Source organism: Lissotriton vulgaris, chromosome 5, assembly GCF_964263255.1.
Source record: "Lissotriton vulgaris chromosome 5, aLisVul1.2, whole genome shotgun sequence".
In the NCBI taxonomy this organism is placed as follows: domain Eukaryota; kingdom Metazoa; phylum Chordata; class Amphibia; order Caudata; family Salamandridae; genus Lissotriton; species Lissotriton vulgaris.
In genome coordinates this window covers 271497318-271519324 of record NC_141693.1, presented here as the reverse complement: position 1 = coordinate 271519324, position 22007 = coordinate 271497318, and the positions used below count along the sequence as shown (strand labels likewise).

The 22007-nt window shown below is 42.5% G+C and overlaps 1 protein-coding gene across 4 annotated transcripts in view; it reads right to left on the bottom strand.

The window, feature by feature from the left end:
- Positions 1–22007, bottom strand: part of CLSTN1 (calsyntenin 1) — a 353579-nt gene that overhangs the window by 246297 nt on the left and 85275 nt on the right. For all 4 annotated transcript variants that reach the window (XM_086921388.1, XM_086921386.1, XM_086921385.1 and 1 more), the window contains exon 2: positions 5428–5550. In XM_086921388.1, coding sequence (XP_086777514.1) covers positions 5428–5550 — 123 coding nt within the window. The remainder of the gene's footprint in view (positions 1–5427; positions 5551–22007) is intronic.

The window sequence follows — 22007 nt, the reverse complement described above, 5'->3', positions numbered from 1 at the left end:
AGGGATTCAGGGCCAGGTGAGTCCAGGGGGGCCTGATATTCACTATTTCATGTTGGGGGCCAAAGCATGGCAGGGATTAAGTTAGGCACGTGTGCCAGAGGAAGATGGGAGCCTGTGATATTTGTGTCAAATTACCAGGAAATTGTATTATGAGACTTGGGAGCACCTATGTGCTAGCAAGACAACTCTCCCATCTAAATGTGGTGGTGAGTAACATTGGGGAGGTGACCATGATGCTCACTAACTGGTCTAGTTTTCAGTTGTGATGTGATGACCACTCATCTCACCCTCTCTCCATGACACCCTCAATTCCATTAGCAAGGGCATTAGCATAACAATGGACCTGGAAGCCCAACTCAATTCTTGCACTGTCCAATTAGCTCACCCATTCCACATACAAGATAATCAGTGCCCTTGCCCCTTCTCCTCACTGTTTCCTGCCCCCATACTTCACATGGTGCTCAGAGCCAGGAGAAAGGTAGTTGGTGGGATGGGCTGTTGCACACAATAACAAACACATAGGGAGATGGGCTGCACTCATCTCTCTCTGTATAGCAAATTCAAGTCTCCCTGTATCATCTTGAAACTTTGTTTCCATCACCCTTCCCAAACTTCTGCGCACAACGGTTCCCATTTTAAAATACTTTCCCCATGTGATTTCATACCAGAAACCATCAGCTCATGCTCCCAGAGGGAAACTGAAAAGCAAATTAGCATCATAGAGCCCCTAAATCAGTCCACCTTTCATTCCTATTATGTACTTTTCCTTGTAGATTATGGAGACTGCCACGTTTGTGACAGTTAGGTATAATAGTCTTCGCACAGCCTTTTTCTCTACCTCTTAGAGGTGAGGTATTCTAACTACCCGACCTCCCTCATTAAAACAGATGGTGCCCATCACAGTACAGCCTTGTTGTCTTGCCTGTACTTCGAGACATTAGCCCAAACCTGAATGCGATTATATTGTAGGAGGGACAGATCTCTGTGCTGTATTTCTACTGAAGGGCAACCACTTCCCACTGATTATGTGCGCCCTAGTTATATGGCCAGGTTAGGAGAAATTACCTGAAACAGGATTCCAGTTCTGGTAGTACTTGACAGGTGTGTAGAATTTTATAAAATATCCATGTGTCCAAGGGGCTGAATGTTTCAGAAATCTACTTGGCCCGTGAAAAAGTCCACTTGTCCTACTTGGGGTGATTTAGTGAGATGACACATTATGACAGAATTCTGATCATATGAATCTGTGCACACCCACAATCTAATATGTTTAAGGGTATTCACCAACTCAACTCTAATATCTTCGGACATTGAAAAGGACTGGATATTTGCTGCTAACAAGAGCAGGAGTTTTTCAGGTTGGGGAAAAAGGGGGGTGTAGGGGAAATCAATTTGCAGTTGCTCAGCAGTCTGTCTCCGGAGCATATACACAGAGGTACATTTGCTTATGGCAAAATTAAATTTGCAAACTTTTGTTAGGAGTATGGCTTCCAAGACTACTTTTGTAAATTACTGTGAATCCCTGAAAGTTGTAAATCTGCACCAATGCAAGGAAATATCTGCGGTGCACTTTTGTAACCATCTTTAAGAATAAGACCCAATTTATGTTTCATGCAGTCCAAAATGTTGCCCATAATAGTTTTACAATGATACTTCATTTCTTTTTTCTTTCTTCAGTATTGGCACGCATCAACAAAATAATGAAACAGAAAATAGTATTTAAAGTTGCACAATAGATTAGCACAATGTTTTTTGCATTTTTTTGTGTGCATTTTATATTGAAAGCCAACAATCACCTATCTTGCCCTTATACTTTTGCTAGTTTTTAAGCATACTGATAGCAATGTAAAAAGCCTTAAGTTGCTACATTTTGCAAATGTATGTACACTGTCAGTAAAGCAAGCTAAGCTCAGAACTCACTGCACTTCCTTAATGCTATGCCAGGGGCGGATACTTGAACTATGAATGGGTAATTTACAGCTTCGTAAAATGCCAACTTTGTTACTGGGGCTATGTGCGCCATCAATGGAACCTTGACCGGCAGCACCACTGGCTCCTTGCATGGAACCAGTCCAGTAGGCGAGGACCAGAACAGCACCACCTGGGCATGCACTGGGATAACTGGCACTGGTTCCAAAGGCACCAGAGACAGAGGAATGCTTTGGGAGTAGACGGCGCACAAAAGGGTGGAGTGCCAATTCGTGCAGGTCAACATGGCCTGTTGAGGACCGATATGAGGATAGCAACAGCAGACTGCCCTGAAAAATCCAATGGAGCGTTTGATGCACAGGCACAAATTCGAAGAGAAGGACATCAATGCTGGAGTCTGGGAACAGTGCCACCAACTTCATGACCTTTCAGCTGAGGAAGAGAAACTTCTGGAGAAAGAGGGAGGTCCTTTTTTGTATTTGTTGATTTTCATGGTGGAATGACACCCGTTCACTGACCTCTATCACTCGGAAAAGATTCACGTGGAGGAGAACCAGAGAGGGAGGCACTGGCCTCCGACTCTCACCAAGAAACACTTAGTCTCTGGTTACTTTAATGAACGAGAGGAAAACAATCTACAAATCGAATAGATACGATGTCCACCTTTTTAATGTTAGAAAACCAATAGAGGGAGCTCTGGTTCCACAACCAAAAAGAATGGGGGGGGCTGGCCTAAGCACATTGTGTTGAGTCATACCGTGACCTGCTAAGTAGCTCCGACATGGCTACGTGTGGATGGTGAGCTACTGATATGGGAAGAACTTTTCTGGATTTAGTCTGATTTTTACAGATGAGTAGGTGAGCATTCTATAAAAAGAGGGAACACCTGCAGATACGAACTGCTACTTGAATAATTTTGCTTCACAATCTTGTAGAATATTTGATAGTTTACTGGTGGAGAATAGAGATCTTGAACTGCTGGCAAGATGGGAAAGAAAGACAGCGTACATCTTTCAAAACTAGAAGGATGCGTCCAAAACGTCGCAACACCTCTTCCTTGAGAACACAAAACGTTCAGCTCTATTCTACCTCAGTAGTCCAGGAATTATGCTTGTACTCAGGAATTCTGACTGAAAGACTAGCAGGATAAGCCAAATAACACAAGAGCTACAATAACCATATTGAGTTTACAGATATTCAACTTCTTTAAGATGCCATTCACATATTTGCAAAATAGTGAGATCTTTAAAAGGCAAGTTTAGCCACACATATATCGCTACTTTGAAGCCAGACACTTTAGCTTGTGAGTCTTAAGGTGTAGCTTGATGAAAATAGAAAATTCATCACTTCCAGTAGTCCGAATACTTGCAGAATTAAAGATGACATAACTCTGTTTTGAAAGTTTCTAGAAAGGTTGCCAGACTATAAAGGGCATCCAGTCCATTGCAAGTGCATTTAACACTAACCAATAAAATGAATATAGAGCATTTGTCACTGGTCGTGCTTCTAAACAGTAGTTCCAAATGGTGTAGGATTCGGGCAGCTTTAAAAACAGTACTGCCAATTTGCATCCTAAGTCTGCCAGTCGATAAACTCGTGAAGATTCAAACATTGTTCATAAATGGTAACAAGGTCTCAAAACGTTGTATTTTGGTAAACTCATTGGGTAAACTCAGTTGCAAAACTGGATCAGATTCAGCATAGCCATGCACCGACATGGGTAAAACATTCGTCTGAACATTAAAACAAGCTTCCTTCAGTATTGTGTAAAAGCTGATCTTTCTTTCTAAGTAGTTGTGCAGTAATAGGGATGATCAACACTGCTGAAACAGAGTGAGTCTGAGCTAGGCAGACTGTCTTCCTAAAAGGTACTTACTGAAAGCAAGACTATGCACATACGATCACACCAGTATTCTCAAATTTAAAAACTATCAAGTGCTTCTGTAAGAAATACTAAAGCTTCATTCATTCTTTCCTGCTCTGACCTTTTCTAGACAAAAGAAGCACTGGAACACATAGGTGTGGTTTGACTGCATACACATTCTATGAGCATTGACAGAACCAACAGGTCTCGCCTTTTGGCTGTCACAGAAGAATATTTGGCGTTGCCAAAGCTTTTTGCTGACTGTGTGCGTAACATTAGGCAAAAAGAACACAAAACATAAAAGCCCGATGACATGTATGCACGGGTTATCACACGTGCAAGCATATCATACCGCTACAATGGCTCAGAATATTAACTTATGCATGCATATGACATTATCGGCCAGCATATATTTATTCCTTAATTTTTGATGGCAGACACCACTCTTGAAATGGTAAAAATAAAGGCTGTGATAGGTGGTAGATCAACAGGGGAAGGGAGTGGAGGAAAAGTGAATAAAAAGCAACAGAGAGTAAACAGGGGGAGCCAGAAAGCACAAAGAGTTTGAGGCAAGAGGGAAATTATAAAAATAGGGAGGTGTGATTGAAGCAACAAACACTGGGAAGGGGGATGAGGAGGGAGCAACAAGTAGAGTGTGTACGTATGATATTTGAGGGTGAAAGCAGCACATGAGTGAGACAGCAAATAAAATCCACTCTCTGAGTGATGCAAGAAAAAGTAGTTCACTTAATGTGAGCCGTGGAAAGATACAAGTCATCGTATCAAAAGGGCGTGCTTCAATGGAAGAACAAACACTTAGAAACACTTAGAGGAAGGAGGTAAGCCATGGAATAAGAAGCAAGCAATTGAGATTGACAAGAAAACCAACAAATAAGCAATCGAATGGCCCAAAGCCCATTCTAGGTATTGGTATTTTCTGCAACAGGTATTTGACAACAGACAGCCAAAAGTAGCCTGAAGGCGAGACCTAAAAACGGGTTAATTTGTAATGCGATTAATGTTGAAACACAAAAAAGCAGGGCGGCACCCAAGTACTCCGTTGATAGGACTTAGTCAAAGTCCCCTTTCTTATTGCTTTACCATTACTCTGTCCCAGTAAATAGATTTTATAATCAGACACAAAAATCAAATAGTGGAAGACACAAAAATAAGTTTCACATTGTTGTCACGGAAATTGAAGAGACAAACGTCAGGGTGGTACAATCAGAGCACAAAAAATAATTGTGCTACCCTGGGTGCTGTAAAAGAATGCAACAATGAGGATAAAGACATTTGTTAATTGTTAATTCTCCAGTTACCAAACAAATGAAATAATTTGCGTTATGTGGCCATGCAGCAGTTAACGATCAGTATTGCTTACTCATTTACACTGCTTTTTTCCGTCACATACAGGTAAATAGGAATATGTAGCAGAAGTAATGAAAATGTTTGGCATGAGTGGCTGTTTTGTATAAGAGACATTATTCACGAAATAATACACCATTTGTATCAAAGTATGCCAGGATGGGTCAATGCATCAGATATATACTAGTCAACAATCAAAAGGCATAAGGACCCAGAACTACTCCTGTTCAGGCCTACTATGTGGGCACTTAAATTTCAGGGTGCCATACCTGCGTAGCGAAGTGGGGCGTCCTTATCCAAAGCTATGAGGGGAGGATCCAGCAAAACAGCGTCATCATTTTCTGTTACTATGCCATGATATGTGCTTTCAATCCATGGCTTGTGCTTGTTAACTGCAAAGAGAGAAGAAAACTGCGTTTAGGATGACAGAACACACATTTTATCTTGCCACGTTTTCTGATTTGCTTCGAAACTTAAAAAACATTACAATCTGAACTTCAGTTTTAGAATACAGAATACACAAATCACAAAGACGAAAAACTCTAATAAGATCAGCTCCAAAGACGCATGCTTTTAGGGCTCGGCATTTTACCACGGATAGCACACATCGATTGTTTGGAGAAAGGGCTCATATGTCAATGAGGAGTTTTCGATTAAAATGTATATTTAAGCGGCCGGTGCAGTATACAAATTATCATGATCCGCCATACCAATAATGCTTTCTGCACATATACAGCCTAAAGGCGCTAACTTAAATTGTAAATTACAGTACAGTTGTAAGGCAATGTAATTTCACCTGCAGTTCAAAAAATAAACAGTCAAATGTTCAATTTCCAGACACATCCATCCAACAGGTTGGTACATGTTAAGAGCTAAAACGTAACCATGTTGCTGAAAGAGGTCTCTATATTAATATTTTAGAACGTCGGAGTTTATTTTGCTGCCAATATAGCTATTCACACCACTTAATGCAGTTAAACATGCAGTGGAATTCTGCTTCCCAGTTATTAATCACAGTGTCTGCCAGTTTCAGAAGCAGCTCCCTATTAATAGGAGGATCGCTTTCAAGTCTCGGCTTTCTTCATAAATACTTTTTGACCAACCCGTCTTATGACTAATTGTACCCCTTATCTTTCTGCTTCAAAGCGGTGCTCTGCCTCAACTATATATATCTATATACACACACACATTCACTGAAAAAAAACTACGTTTAGAGGGACGTTATAGTTAGGTGAAAATGTCAGTGACACCATAGCATTTTAAACTAACAAAACAATTAAAATTCACCAGTTACAGTTCTCAAATAACTCATGCCCAATGTAACTATAACTCATGCCATTTGTCATGCACCGCTAATTACATCCAATATTACATCACTCATGACATGTTCGAGGAAATCATTTATAAATCACTAACATCTTAAATGAGATCATTGATGACAACACCGTGCAAGGTGGGGGCGCGAGTTATTGTTACTTTAGGGCACAAGGTATTTTTTTACACAAGTCTTTTAACTGGTGAATTTCAGCAGTTTTAAATTAAAATGTTATGTTTTAAAGGTCCTTTTCATCTAGTTATGATGTATCTTTAACCGGGAAAATATATATATATATATATATATATATATATATACACATACACACTTTTTTTTCTTATTTTTCACTGGAAAAAAAAAACCCAAAGGATAATAGGGACATTAAAGTAAGGTGCAAATGTCAGTAAAACATGCCATTTAACCACTGAAAATAAATAGCAGGACCGGGTGCTCCGATTATGCTTAACTCATTTATTCACTCAGCAGCTTGAACTAACATGTTTATTCAAAGACTACAAATCCCATGAATATTTGCAAAGAGTCAACAAAACAACCATAGAGTAAGTCCCATATATGCAACTTCAAGGAACAGCACTTCCTCTTTCCTCGCGGCTCAGCAGCCAGATAAGTGCTTTTCTTCTACAATTTAAGAGGGACCGGCAAATTTTCGAATTCACATGCCTGCAGTTCTTTCGGTCCTCAGCACCTTGGTGCTTCACCAAGGTGTTGTGGCCTATTATGGAATGGCTTAACCTTTCATATTAACTTACAGTATGCTTTGTTAATTGATAATTAGTCTCACTTAGGCTTTAAATAACGCAGTCCAGCCATTGCTATTAAAATCCCAGCATAACAACGGCGATATCCCTCTACGGGGTGCATCCAGTCACGAGGCTTTCACGGAGGGTGTGCTACCCTCATCTGCAGGGCCTCCCTCGGCTTACTCAGACGCGCCTCACTTTCGTGTGGAAGACGTGGGGTAGGACACTGATGAAGAGACGTGCAACATCTCCACAGCCGCGGCCTCCTCAAACAACGTGACAACACTTGACAGCATTTCTAAGGTGCATCTCGTAGCCACGAGAAGTGCAGCGTGGCAATCACACCAGCAGGGGGAGTGTCTCTTTGTAGGAGACCCCCGCCTCCCTATCATATTCCGCACATTCCTTGGTGTATGTCTCACCATTCCTGGCTGTTTCCCCTTCCCCTCACAGTGAAGGGCTGTCAACTTAGCGAGCGCTTGGGACGCACGAAGGACCACATTTTTTGATTGATCTGATTAGAGGCTCTTGTCGGTGGAGCGTATTTCCTAAACATCCAGTATACTTAGAGGCTGGATCACAGGGTCGATCCTAATCAAGCATTGGCTAATGCAAATCTGCACGCTTTAAAAAAAAAAAGTGTTGAAACTGCTTTCGCTTCCTATTCCTGCACATTGACCTCTCCATTTTACTCATGATCAGCCATGGCAAGTGGTTTTGATGCCAATTGGGAGTCTATTGAAGAGAAACAGTTGCTTCTCCCAACCCATGAGGAGCATGTGGATATCATAGATGCATTCCTGGAGAGGGCAATCTCTCCGGCTCTGGAACCCCTAAGTCAGGACATTATCGAACAGTAAGGCGCAGTGTATTGCCCTTTATTGGGGAAGGCATGAGCCTCCTTCTGACGCACGGGGGCCACTCAAAACTGCAAGAACAAGGACAGACAGTGTGCATACTAGGGCGACCACTACCTCGTCTGATGCCTTCTGAAGGCTTTGCCTGGCCTCCCTAAAAAGGCGATTAGACGCCCAGGAAGCACAGGATAATTCCCAGCCCGATTATCCCCTCCCCTCCCCTCCCCTCCCCCCCCAGGAGGATTCCTGCTCCCACCAGGGTGCAGACTACAATATCGGGGACCGTTCTAATAACCCTGATGGGGATTCGGGCTACGAACCAGGCCCAAGTAAGTCCAAAGGGTGGCACTAAGAAACTCAGGCTGGATGACAAGTGAACAAGACTCTGTGGGGGGTTCCTGGCATGTTGAACCCGGAAGACCTCTATCACCCCTCTCTGTGGAATCAGCCGCATCATAAAACACATGGAGACAAGGAGGTCGTGCCCCAGGCCGTCCTTGAACAACAAAGTGGCAAGAATCCCAGACATCGACACCAGAATAGTGACGTTCATCACTAAGTTTGTCAAAGACCCTAAGAAGGGCCTGGACCGTTCCTGGTGCTTCTGCCCCAGGATAAGGTCTAGTATGTTTTGGGGCCGCTTACCAAAATCCTGGATATGTCGGAAGATGCCAGGGAGTCCAGTCATATGATCAATCCCATGATACGATCTGGTTGGGCTCATGTTTTTTAGGTAATGCCAATTGCTCATTCTCAGCGGAGCGCCAACGCTCTTAACTGATTAAAATTTAACCTAGGTTGGGTGAATTGGCCACCACTGAAGCCAGCCCGGTGGTAAATGGGGGTCTCTTTGGGGAACCCTTTATTAAGGAGTTATCACGCTATGTTAAAATGTTCCTATCTATGGACAAGGCCCAGCAGTCCATCAAGAAGGTCTTCAGTCAGCAAATTGTAGGAGGAGCCAAAAGAGTTAAGAGGCACTCCTTCAGCCGCGTACAACTCCAACCCTATACACTGCAGACAGGTACTCTATCCAGTGGTAAGATCACAAGACATTTTGAGGGTTTCTACCCCTCGAGAGGTCTTGGCAGAGGATACAAAGGAAAAGGAACCTTCCACAGAGCCAGCAAAGTGCCAAGTGGTACCACCAACATTTCCCCTACAAGTGGTGTTGGTGGGGCGGAGGTTACAGTGGTTCAGCCAAAAGTGGGCATCCATAACAGAGGGCGTGTGGGTGCTTTAAAGTGTGAAAGATTTTCACAGAGTCTTACGGTACGACCCGCCAACACTCCCGACCCTATCCCTCAGTCTTTTCATAGGAAGGGATGCAGGTGGTATACCAAGAGGTGAGAGAACTTCCTGAAATGGGGTCATTACACTTTTGGTTCTTCACCCTAGGGGATTCTTAAGCAATATTTTTCTGGTCGAGAAAAAGGACAAGGGTTTCAGACCAGTTATAAATCTAAGGGATGTCAATCGATGGGTGGTATACCGCCATTTTAAAATGGATGGCATCCACCTTCTATGACAATCTGTTGCCCAACGACTGGTTGGTACGGCTCAGTCTGAAGGACACCTACATCACTATTCAGATTTTTCCTCCCCATAGGCTTCTACAATTTAAGAGGGACCGGCAAATTTTCGAATTCACATGCCTGCAGTTCTGTCTGTCCTCAGCACCATGGTGCTTCACCAAGGTGTTGTGGCCTATTATGGAATGGCTTTGAGCACGGGGAGTGAGACTCATAGTGTGCCTTGATGACACCCTCCTGATGCACCAAGCAAAAATCTTCATTAGCCTCAACTTCAGATGGCCCAGTCTATATTGCAGGCACTGGGCTTTATAGGGAAGCCCAGAAGTCAGAATTTGTGGAGGCGGAGCAGATGACATTTCAGGGATTGAAAGTCGACACAGTGCATCAGTCCCTTCCCTTGCCCCAGAAGAGCTGACTAGTCCGGAGTTACGCAAAACTTTAGACAGGGAGATTTTTTCCCTAAGGCATTTGGGCAGAATGCTAGGCCTTTTGTTTTCTTCGATCCAAGTGATCTTTCCGGAATCACTGCATTACCAGGCCCAACAACACCTGTAGGCGCAAAAAGTCTGGAGACGCCGGGCGTATGCGCAGGAAATTTCCCTTTCCCCAGATAGAACTTCAGCGGTGGCTCGATCATATGCATGACTGGAACGGCAGAGCCTTATTTGGGTCTGCCCCGTAACAGGTTATTGAGCCCAATACCAGTCAGAGATAGGGTACATGCTGTGGAATAATTACTATTGGAGGACAATGGTCAGAGCAAGAGTAGGCTCTCTTCATCAAATATCTGGAACTCCTTGCCATATCCTTTGCGGTTTGGAGTTTGCGGCTAACAAGATATCCTGAGCCATCCTGTTGAAGATAGACAACAAGGACAGTGAAATATATAAACCACCAGGGAAGGTACGAGGACCAAGGTACTGGCGGATTTGCTCAGGGACTTCTGAAAATATTACCTGGAAAGCAAACTGTCGATGACGGCAGAATAACTGCAGGGGAAACTCAATTAGCCTGCAGACTGGCAGTCCAGACACCCGAAGGATTACAGGGCATGGAAGTTGGATCCCTCTCTTATTCAGTTACTGATGGCGCGGTAGGGCCATGCCATTTAGATCTTTTGGAGTCACAACTCAACCATCAACTTTCCTGTTTTTTCAGCTGGTGTTAGGATCCTCTAGCGGAAGGGACAGACATTTTCCTTCAGGAAGGGAATCAGGTTCGGAGGTATGCATTTTTTGTTCTCAATGATAGCCAGGATCACTGCTTTGGTCAGACGTCAGAAGGCGGAAGTGATCTTGGTGACACGCTTTGGAAATAATTATGGTATCCAGTTCTTCTGGAACTTACTATGGACTTTCCAATCCGACTTTCCCCGACTCTTCATCTACTGACTGGCCTACATGGCAACTTGTACCAACTAGTTCAATAAGGGACTCTCCTAATGATGGGTTGGATGATTATAGGAACAGTTGGGACGTCCCAGAACTTTTGTCATAGGCTACCTCCCTTATCAGAAGAGCCTGGGCAAAATCTACCATCAAGAGACACGGTTCAGCATGGAGGAGATGGTCACACTGGTGTCTGCGATGGGATCTTGATCCAGCAGGGCAGATGTAGCGCATATTGTCAACTTCCTGTTGGCTTATCGCACGGTCCACGCATGAGGATCGGCCATTTTGGCGGGTCATATTCTGGTCATGATATTCCGGTTGGGAAACACTCTTTAGTCGGTCGACTTCTGAGGGGTAGTCGCTAGTCTTTACCTCCAGAAACAAAATATTCTTCCCTGTGGAATGTGAATATGGTTATTCGATTTCTGCACTCATGGGAAGATAATCAACATCTGTCTTATAAGGAATTAACAGATAAGTTAGCAGTGCTGCTATGTCTTATCTCACAACACCACAAACGTGAAATAAGGACAGAGCTAAATGTCTCTTAGTTTGTGACAGGATCACAGAGCCACCAGAGCTACTTTAAGAGTGGAATTAGATTGGAAAGCCCCACTGACCACTTTTATGAAATCTATTTTCTAGTCTTGCTACTTTTCAAAAAGCTCCCCATATTTCACGAATGCGTTGGTAGTGCCTGCACTGCCACAGTTGGCAAGTATACAAAATAAAAAATAAAAATCTATAACGCTGAAAAGGGATACTAGTGCATATAGCAGATCTGGCTTCATGCAAATCCATTCTACAGAGCCTCTGGCCAAACTTGCATCCCCCTAAAAGCATCAAGAGGAATAGGCTTAAAGACGGCATGTAAGATGCTTACATAGTGGCCTCCCAAACAACAGCCAATGGGATGTGTCTGGAACAGGACAATGATACTGTAGTTGCTTTATTGGTTTTAGCATGAATTGTTTGATGAGCTGAAATTCATGATGTGCCTAAATTCATATTTGTTGTACGATCTGGAAATGCAAAGGGTCTGACAACGGCAGAATATTGCAGTGGGATGCAACATATCAGTTAGTCTAGTGGAATATGCATCTCGTCAGAGAGCTGTACCAGACTAACAATCGCCAAGCCTTTCCATAATTCAGCACCTGCATAGCGAGCTTCCTCTTGGAGACGGGTCCTCTAATTGTGACTGTCCAAGTACATCATATTGTTTGCCCTCCACAATTCGGTTTCTTTCGCTCAAAATGTTGCTGCCCTGATGATGACCCATTAATTCTAAATGGATTAATATATCATTTGAGCAACTGAACAAATTTGTCTGATTTCTTTGGACTGTTTTGTGTTAGAGTGGACTAGCCTCATACCAATAGCTTGTCTTTGAATGATCCAAATTTGTGATTTGTATGTTGACATTTTATTGTGATACTTTCTTTACATGTGCACTGTGTGGCCAGTTAAGCACAGAGAATTGGTTTCTTCATTATATGAATAACGAAAGTGTAATACAATAGAACATAACTGCATTCAACTGTTATGACATTGTATGGCCAGCAGTTTAGCAAATATGGATTAAGGTTCCCTTTGATTGGTTCATGAAGTGCAACTTTTAATATATACTCAAGGAACCATGGTCTTTTAATTGGGTTCCTGGTTTGTGTAGCATGACAGGTTACGGTGCCACTCACTGGGGGGGGGGGGGGGGGGGGGGTGAACAATCTGGTGAATGTAGCTGGTCATTCAGATATATTGTAGTGTTGAATATTGCTGAGATTAGGTGGGGGCGGTCAGATATATTGTCTTGCAGCAGGTGGTCTTATCTGTGGCAATAAACAATGGAGTTCGTAGTGTTTGCAATTATAATTTTATGTGGAGTTGCGAGGTAGTGTGTATTGTGAGGGTGGTGTCCTAATGGAATGTCATTTAGTGATTCATGGAGAGATGTGATGTGGTGAGAATGTGATGTAGGTGTGATGCAAGTTGCTGCTAAGATGAGCAGGGTGAAAATGGTGAGGAGTGATGTAATGATGCAATATTGGGGATTAATGTCTTTTCCAGAGGATATTTTGTGGCATTTGTGCTGTGGCAGACAGGGAGTGTGGATTGACGAAGTGTGTGTGGTATTCTGTGTAAGGACGTGCAGTAATGTGGCAGCATGGATTGTGTTATCTGTAAAAATACCTGAAGAGGAGTGATGAAATGTGTGCACGATTTGTTGGTTGATCGAGAGTAAAGCCAGATTGTGTGGTGCTAGGTGGGGTGATTTGTTGCATGGTGTGTAGTGGGTATGAATGTGATCCCTTGTATGGCTATACACTCGGGCCAGGCTTGGTGATGTATGCTAGGTCAGTTAGGCCAGTGTGCAGGGTAATGTGGATGTTGGGGTGTGCAGCCACACAGTGTTTAGACATTTTGTGAGGTGTGGTTTAGGGATTTATTTTATGGTGTGTGGTGTCATTCTCGGTTTACTCATTCATGTGTTGCTGCATGTCCTTGTCTGGGATGTTGCAATATATCTTACAGTGACAGGGTTGTGATGTTATAATGTCCTCCTGCATGATTGGTCGAAAATCTGTTTTGCCACTGGTTTAAAGGAAGGTGGGTCAGTTCAGGTGAAATATAGAATGAGTGATTGTGCTGGCTAGATATAATTTGATCTCGGTAAGAGATGAAGGTGATAGAGGAGTCATGCTATACGATCCATCAATGCAGGCTTATTTTTTTACAACGGATTACAGACTGATTTAAATGTCAATTAGGCAACAGCTACAGAATTATGGCTTAAGGGATTTAGTGGATTCCTTTGTTCCGTTCACCACATGCTGAGGTATAGAAGGTATATTTTAAGAGTGAATGTGTGCCACTTTTCAAAGCACAATAATTATTGTTAATACCAAAAATGTAAGCAGGCGTGTGATTCGATTAGTCAGACTAGGTATACTGGATGTAGCATTAATGTTTGATTTTCTTCCATATTTTGGTGAAATGGGGAAATTACGCGGGGGAAAGGTTTGAGGGAACAAATCGTACTTCATTGTTCTTTCCACAGTAATGCCTCCATAAATTGGCGTTAAAGGAGGTGTATTATTTCACTTTTTGAATTGTCTCATTTATCCCATTGTCTAATTTATCCCAGTGTGATTACCTTAAGCGACCCTATTCTTTTCTGGTATAATTCTTTAACATTTGTAATGAGGCTGGGATTATCGGAGGAACACCGTGCTTTTCACAAGTGACAATGGTTCATTTCACTAGCAAGTGAAGCTACACGTGCTGCCTACCTACGTTCCCACTATATTAAGGATTATCCATCAATTCAGGGCGACCTCTCCTTACCTAAATATCCCACAGTTTAATTTGAATGCCTATCATCCCTTCACTCCTTGATCCCTGGACGGAGCTGAGCTCCGATTCGGCTCTGAATTCAGACACGTAAGCAACTTTCCATGCGTCAATCAATCTGTTTATTGTGTAATTAATTAAAATCATTGTATTGTAATTGCATGTATATAGAGTTTACGACCCCTGACGAGGTGAAGCGCGTTCTTGGCGAGTAGCACGGTACCCCGGAACCAATAAAGGATTAGTGGTAAATTAGTATAGTGAAACATGAAGTAATTTGAGCGGTGGAGAAGTTAGTCAGTTATTTGGATTGAGAGGGATAGAAGAGGGGAATGGTTTGCATTTATACATCGTTGAAAAAGTAAAATTTTGATTAACACAAGAGTTAAATAGGTAAAAACGGTTATAACAATCGCGCTCAAATAGGGGAAAAATCCTAATAAAAGTTGAAGGAGATGTTAGAAGTGTTGCTTTTAGAACGCAAGATGAGACCTGAGGCTGAAAGCAAGCCAGGTTAATAATTCACAGTACCCAAGACACCTGGAAAGTGTATGTATTCTGAAAAAGAGGCTAGCAGTGGGCATGTATCTTACAAAGGTGGAGCGGAGGTGATGGCTAAAGTGCACACAAAAAAACAATTTAGCAGGTCCTGTCCTAAAAGATTCAGTAGTAAATAGACACTAAAAGACAATTCTGAAAAAAGGAGCATTGGCGGGGACCATTAGTATGAGGCACATAGGTATTACGCAAATAGTCATAGCTTGCCATCGGAGGCGTAGCTGAAATGGGGCTGACCTTTCCAGTCTGCGTCAAGCCAGTCTTAAGTTCTTTAAAGAGTTCCTGATGTAGCTAACATGTGCCAAATTTAGCCAGGTCATGGCTCAGTCATAGTGAAGACAAAATTCATGGCCTCTTTACAGGTTCGAATTCTGTGGGTTAAAAAAAGTTGTTTTAAAAGTACACCAGGTTTGCAGCAGGACCGGGCAGCAGAAAAATAGGTGATAAAACAACTCCATTTTATAGCCACAAAGCCTACAGTTGACTATCATTTCTTTCATCTGGAGGCACATCAACCTTGCCGCCATGATTTGTTCAAGGGAGGCTTTTCCAATCGAGCAATGAAGATATTGGTGTGGTCTCAAACAGGACGGATACTTATTAGCATATGATGCAGCTAACGCTTCAAGGACCAGTGTGCTCTTTAGCTTGGCCATATCAGCATTGACAGTGATTTTGTCTGTCTTTTCAAGGTGGTTTTAAGTGCCATGTGCGAGAGCAGACCTTTATTCATGTCAGACCAGTCCATTTGGATGTCATCAAGTGATTTATTTAATTCCTTGGCTCAAGGGCTCTTCTATAAATCGAATATGAGCTAAAGAGCTGATTTCAGTGTGTTGGACGGGGCCTTGATGGTCCTATAGTAGTATTTTAGGACGGCGTCCATGTTAGAACACGTTATGCCTTCATACAGATGTTCCACTCGATCTTAACTGAATACCTGGTCAACGTAATAATTATTTGGTACGATTTAAGCCGCATTCTGTCCGTTATTTCAGTGAGTTGCCTCAGGAAAGCTTCTTGACCGTAGTTAATCACGGGTATGGGGGGATGCACAGTATACCCGTGGAATTGGAACGGAGGAGGGGCTCTCTAATACTATTAAGCTGACTGAGTCTAGTAATAATCAGGTCGGCCTTTACTTTTGAGGTGGCCCAGTTAAGTTTTGGTCCCTCTGCTTACGGCCAACCACACACACAAATCATTTTATGATTGTCATTTTTATTTTCAGAGAGCCCAGGCTCCAGTCTTTATTAATTCTCTTAGTCGCCCAACCAAAGACTACGACTTTTTCCATAGTTTCATTTGCTGTCATTTTCTTTACCTCGCTGTATTTATGTAGGACGTTTAGAGTTCTGGGGTGGTCCAGCAGAATGATGTCATCTGTATATTGGAGAAGCGTGACCTTAACATCCCACCAAAAATCAGAGATCAGGTTGGCATGCTTTACAGTCAAGGCCATATAGCCGGTATAAAAATTAAATAACGGGAGCAAGAACACAGCCGTGCTTTAGTGCATTGACTGTTGTAATTATCCTTGTAACCATCTCTGTGATAGCTTGACATTCACCCAGGTCGAGGAGTAAAGCGACATTATTGCCCGGAGCAAGTTGTTTAAGAGATGCCCAAGCTTTGTAGTTTCCTCCATAGAACTTTTCATGTGCAATAGGAGGAACTCCTTCTTATATCTGGATAATGCAACCTCGGACAACCCATTTAAAGCTTAAAAGTTGGTTTCAGGATGTACTGTATCAAGGCCTAAATAACCCCCCAATGGAGGAATATGGAGTTCCTGAAGTAGCAAACCTCAACATCCAAAGTGAGAGATTTAGTCAGGGGTTTATCAACTCCTCTGTGAAATTGGACTCCATGGCCAAAATAATAAAGCTTGTTTAAAGGAGTCATGAGGCATTGGCACTACTCTGCATTGCAGATAAGTGTGAACAGGTAATATTTCTGCATGACAGCACCTTTGAAGAGTGAAAGTTTTTTTTCCACTACATTGAAGGATTCAGACCTTGTTCTAGCACCCCCCCCCCCCCAAAGAAAATCATCAGATTTTCGTAGAATTATTAATCCCCAAATTTAGTAATTCTCAAAAATAAGATTTTGTACGCCTCTTTTCACCATGCTAGCATACTCCACTTTGGAATTTCGTAAATCCAACTGCACAGTAAAGACTACAGGGTGACAGACCAAAGTTAATCCTACATCCTGCTAGATAGGTGAAAGAGACAGTTGTCAATAGGTAGGCAAGGGGTGGCCCTGACGTAAGGGGAAGTTTCGCACATGGAGGACTCTAAAATGGCATTAAAATAACAGTATATGTTTTGAAACGTTTTTCTTTGACATTGCCAACTGCAGCAATCGAGTCCCAACAAGTGGAGTAGAAGGGCAGTCAGGGTGAAAGACTAATTACATTGTTAAGATGCGTCCTGAAAAGGGCCAGTCACCACAACAAGAAACGAGTATTGGCCAAGTCAATAGATTTCTGCAAACCAAGATATGTTGGCGCTGTCAACATTACTGTCTTTTCTCCTATTCTTTCTCCCCATTTGTCCACGGCATGAAGTTATTATGCCTCTTCCTATGATTAATAAACAAGAAAAGAGTGTCCAATGGTAGTATTCAACCACCGTCAGGAGCAGGTAAACGGCTTCACTTAAGGCGTTAAGGAAAGCCCTCACTCACCACCTAGTGATGACATGCTTCATCATCGGGCCCCACAAAAGAGACAGAGTGTCTCTTTTGTGTGCTACGACGCCAGATTTTACTGCGGAGCGGGTTGGTGAGTTCAGGCAGTGTTGTGTAAAGAAAACTAGTGAGTGATGGATGGTTAAAAATAGTCCGTAGTGTATCAAAATTAATTTTATTCTAGTGATCACTAGGGACAGGTTAATTAAAAATTATGTGTAGGAAATTCGTCCACAATTAATTAAGTGGTAGTTTCCTAGTTATCAGTCGACATGTTTCAGCCACGAAACGGTATGAATTTACCTGGCATTCATCAGGACTTCAGCGTGTACTAAACCCTGGTGGAATGGACTCTAAGGCCCTTCCTGTGATTAGCCCTCCCCGAGAGAAGGGACAAAGTACTAGTATAGTATGAGTGACTATATAGAACTGTTAGTGAATGAGTGGATGTGTATATAGATGGTGGAATTACTGAATTGGTTGTTGTAACTGGTATGGGTATCTCCATTATTTTGAAAATTTTAGTTTCTATTTTTGAATGTGTTTCAAGGGTTACATTACAATGAAAGGAGGTCTCTGACTCTGTCACAAGGATGGTGTCATGAGTGATGTCACTGACCATGTCATGAGTGATGTAAAATGTGACGTCATCAGCAGTGCATTGCAGGAGCGCAAGTTATAGTGAGTCCAACTAACTATAACGTGGAATTTCAATGGTTTTATGTCAGTAAAATTTCCAGCTAACTATAACTGGTGTGAAACCTATGGTTTTTTTAGTGTATGTATATATATATATATATATATATATATATATATATATATATATATATATATATATATATATATACGCTCCCTGTCCCACTGAAAATCGAGGCACTCGTGGGCGGGTGCAGTTTGCGGTACCCGCAGTAACACTCTTGCTCAGCTTCAGAAATTATCTCTTCTAAAGAACTGCACTCGTGGGACCAAAGGTTTTGCGGTGCTCACACCAGAGGTTTATTCACAAATATATATATATATATATATATATATATATATATATATATATATATATATATATTTTCACAGAACTTCGTTTCAAGAATCCAAATAAAACAGGACAAACGAAACACGCACCCAAACGGGTGATTTGCAGTCTTCTTTTACTTTGCGTGCATTCCCATGACCGCCATGACGCGTTTCGGGCCCTATATATATATCCCACACAATTAAGCTTTACAAAACTGTAGTGTAAAAAAAAAAAAACAAGCACTGAAAGCCAAAAGGCTGGTAGGCATGCCAGCTCTATTAGCTTTGCCAATGACATTTTAATTGTTTACACAAAATCAGCAAAATGAAAGGCTTGCATGTGTAGTTAAGAGACTGATAGAAACCTATTGTGATAAACGTGAACGTAATTTTCCTTATGGTCAATTTTATTTCCTTATCCCGTCCAAGTTGGTCAGAAATCTGATTTCAGAGCACACATAGATCAGTAAGGCTGTATAAAACAAACAGTGTCTTAAAGTATCCACAGACCGTAATAAATAAGAATGCTTAGTGAAAGTGTGATGAGTGCTCTAATCGCTGCCCTACAATCTCGGAGATATTCGAAAATTCACCAAAGCACTGAATATTAAGCATGGCATCTAAGAGGAAGCTGAATTTTTCCAACAAAAATGGCCAAACAAGACACTCTCCGTGATAAAAGTGTAGCATCCATTGCCTCGGGTAGGTGAAGAGATGATCGAAAATCCTGAAGGAAACTGTGCACTGAATACAGTTTTAGAACTCACATCCATATTGTGCAGTTTACTTAGCTGAAGAAGTACGGGCTCTAGGGCATAGCAAATGAATAACATATTGGTTTAAATTAAATACTGCCAAACCATCTGGCACTGAAAAAACCTATTCAAAGAGGAATGAGACTTTTCAAGAGACAATGAAACTCTTCAACCCGCCTATTGAAAGCAAATGTAAGAAAATAGCATATCTCCCAAATAAGTCAATAACACAATCAGCCATGGATTCAAAGGGCTTGTACATGAGGGATCACATCTTGGTGCCACAGAGGTGCAGTGCGTTTAATGAGTGGAGGCTAACATCAATTTTTAAAAATGCTCAATTGGGGTTTCATTTCTCTAAGAGTGGTCACCTAGCCTATTGAGTTAAGTCATCATGACACAGATCTAGTATTTGCAAGACTGATCAGAAACCAGATTTTTTTAGGGGAGTCAGAAAAGACGTCAAACATGGGTGCATACAAGAGATTAAACTCTTACAGAACAAATCCACTTCCTTTTGTATTGTCCGCTAGTAGTTTTGCTCCTGGTTGCGCACAAGATGGCACACTTTCCTTCAGATATGCGTAGCTCAGTCCAGAGGACAAAAAGCTAGCTCTGAACAAGCATTGGCATAGCCAATAGGTCTCGCCTTTGGGACCTTATAAGTGTTTAGCCATGCAACAGTTGATGTTGTTGCACCAAGGATATTGTGCTGCATAACTAATACTTATAAGGTCCAAGAAGCGAGACCTATTGACTATGCCAATGCTTGGTTACCTAATCCACAGCAAAGTACCCATTGCCCTTTCATTGCCAGAGTGCAGGTACAGGCTGGCTATTCCTCGAGGATGCGCTACGCCACAGCTACTATCCAATCACGTGCCAGGATGCAGTGCCTGAGCTGCAGTTCTTTGACGCACAATGTAGGCGCTGCCTTCCAGTGGCATGCAACAAAGTAATTGTTCTAGAAACACTGCCGCTGTACAGGTGTTACTCTACAATACACAAGCATTTTAATGTTTATAATTCTATACTTCAAGTATTCATTACAGCCGGTATGTTAGAATGTAGCTGATGCCCTGGGATGGTCAAGGACATAGCCCAATCCTGTGAGGTGGTACACTGTAGCCGATGCCCTGTGGTATGCTGCCACGTAGCCACTGTCCTGTGGTGTGCTACGACGTAGCCACTGCAATGTGCTGTGATGAAGTCCATTCTTGTGTCATGCCAGAAAGAAGCCACTGCCTTGTGATGTGCTGCATTGTAGCCCTGTTGTGCGATATGCTGTAGAGCAGTCCAGTTCCGTGCTGTGCTACAATGCACCCACTGCCCTCTGATGTGTTACAATGTCCCAGTACTGCTGTGGTTTGCTGTAATGTAGCCCAGTCCTGTGTCTATGAGGTGTGCAGCGGGATCAGAGGAGCAGCGAGGACCGGGGGCAGTACTGTGTAGAGGAGACGGGACAGGGGTCGGCAGACGGATGGCGGCAGAAGTGTGTAAAGGAATGGGACAGTGATGGCTGAGGAGAGACGCAGTGTTCAATAGAGCTGAGGGGAGGAGCAGAGGAGTAGGCTATGACCGAAAGGAGAGAAGTTTGTAAGTGAGAGGGTCAAAGAGCTTAAACAGGGTTCTACAAACAACAAGCTGTGAAAGCGAAAGGGATCCCGATGAAAGTGATCGCGATGACGCACTCTGATTGCAGAGGCGGAGCGAGGCGCACGCGCTTGAGCGCGTAACCGAAAGCTGGTGGCCGGCAACAGCCTTTGGAAGCATTTCCAAAAGCCACTGACTAAATGTCTCGCAGAGCAGCGCATGCGCTGACTCAGCGAGACCTAAAAACCAACCTCATCAGTGATAAAAACAGGAATCTCTGCTCAGGAAGGTACTTAGGAGCCTGCAGCTGAAAGAGATTTAATTTATGGAGTTTGGTGATGGGTGTAGCTAGACGGGAAAGGCTATTCGTTCAGGCCAGAATATCCAAGCTGTTTTAAAAGTGTACTGCAAGACTAGACATTCAAGGTAGCCTGCTGCAGCTGTAGTTGGAGTCAATACTTCAAAGGACTCTTCTGGGAAGTACTTGTTTGTAGGTTGTAAGTACATATTGCCCGATGGGAGTTTAATGTGTGGCTGATGTCTGTGGTAGCAAGTTAGGGTATTGCAGATAGCAAGTCTTTGTAGGTAGCTTGAGTTTGGGCAATGCATGGTCAATGTTTTTATGCAAGCAAAGTCTTTATAGAAAGATTAGCATAATGTCAAGTCAGTGTGTGTAGACAGCATCCTGGGGTGTATCTCCCATAAACTATTTCTAGGCTGCTTGATGGGGCCGACAGTGTATGGCAATAGTTTAATGAGAAACTAGTGTTGTGTGAATAAGTAGACTGGTGAGGCTGTAGCATGGTTAAAACTCTGTAAAAGAGCTCCAATTGGTGTAGCATGGAATGAGTATGCTTGCATATTTGAATGTTTAACTTTACTTTTAAGTTCAAACTTCAATAGCTGATTCGTGAACACGAACGCTGCAGAAGACTGTAGATAGCTTTGTCGAGCACACAATCATCCAAAATGGATCAATTCACACAGTTGATTGAATTTAAATAGCGCACACTGCATACACCTTTGGTGCT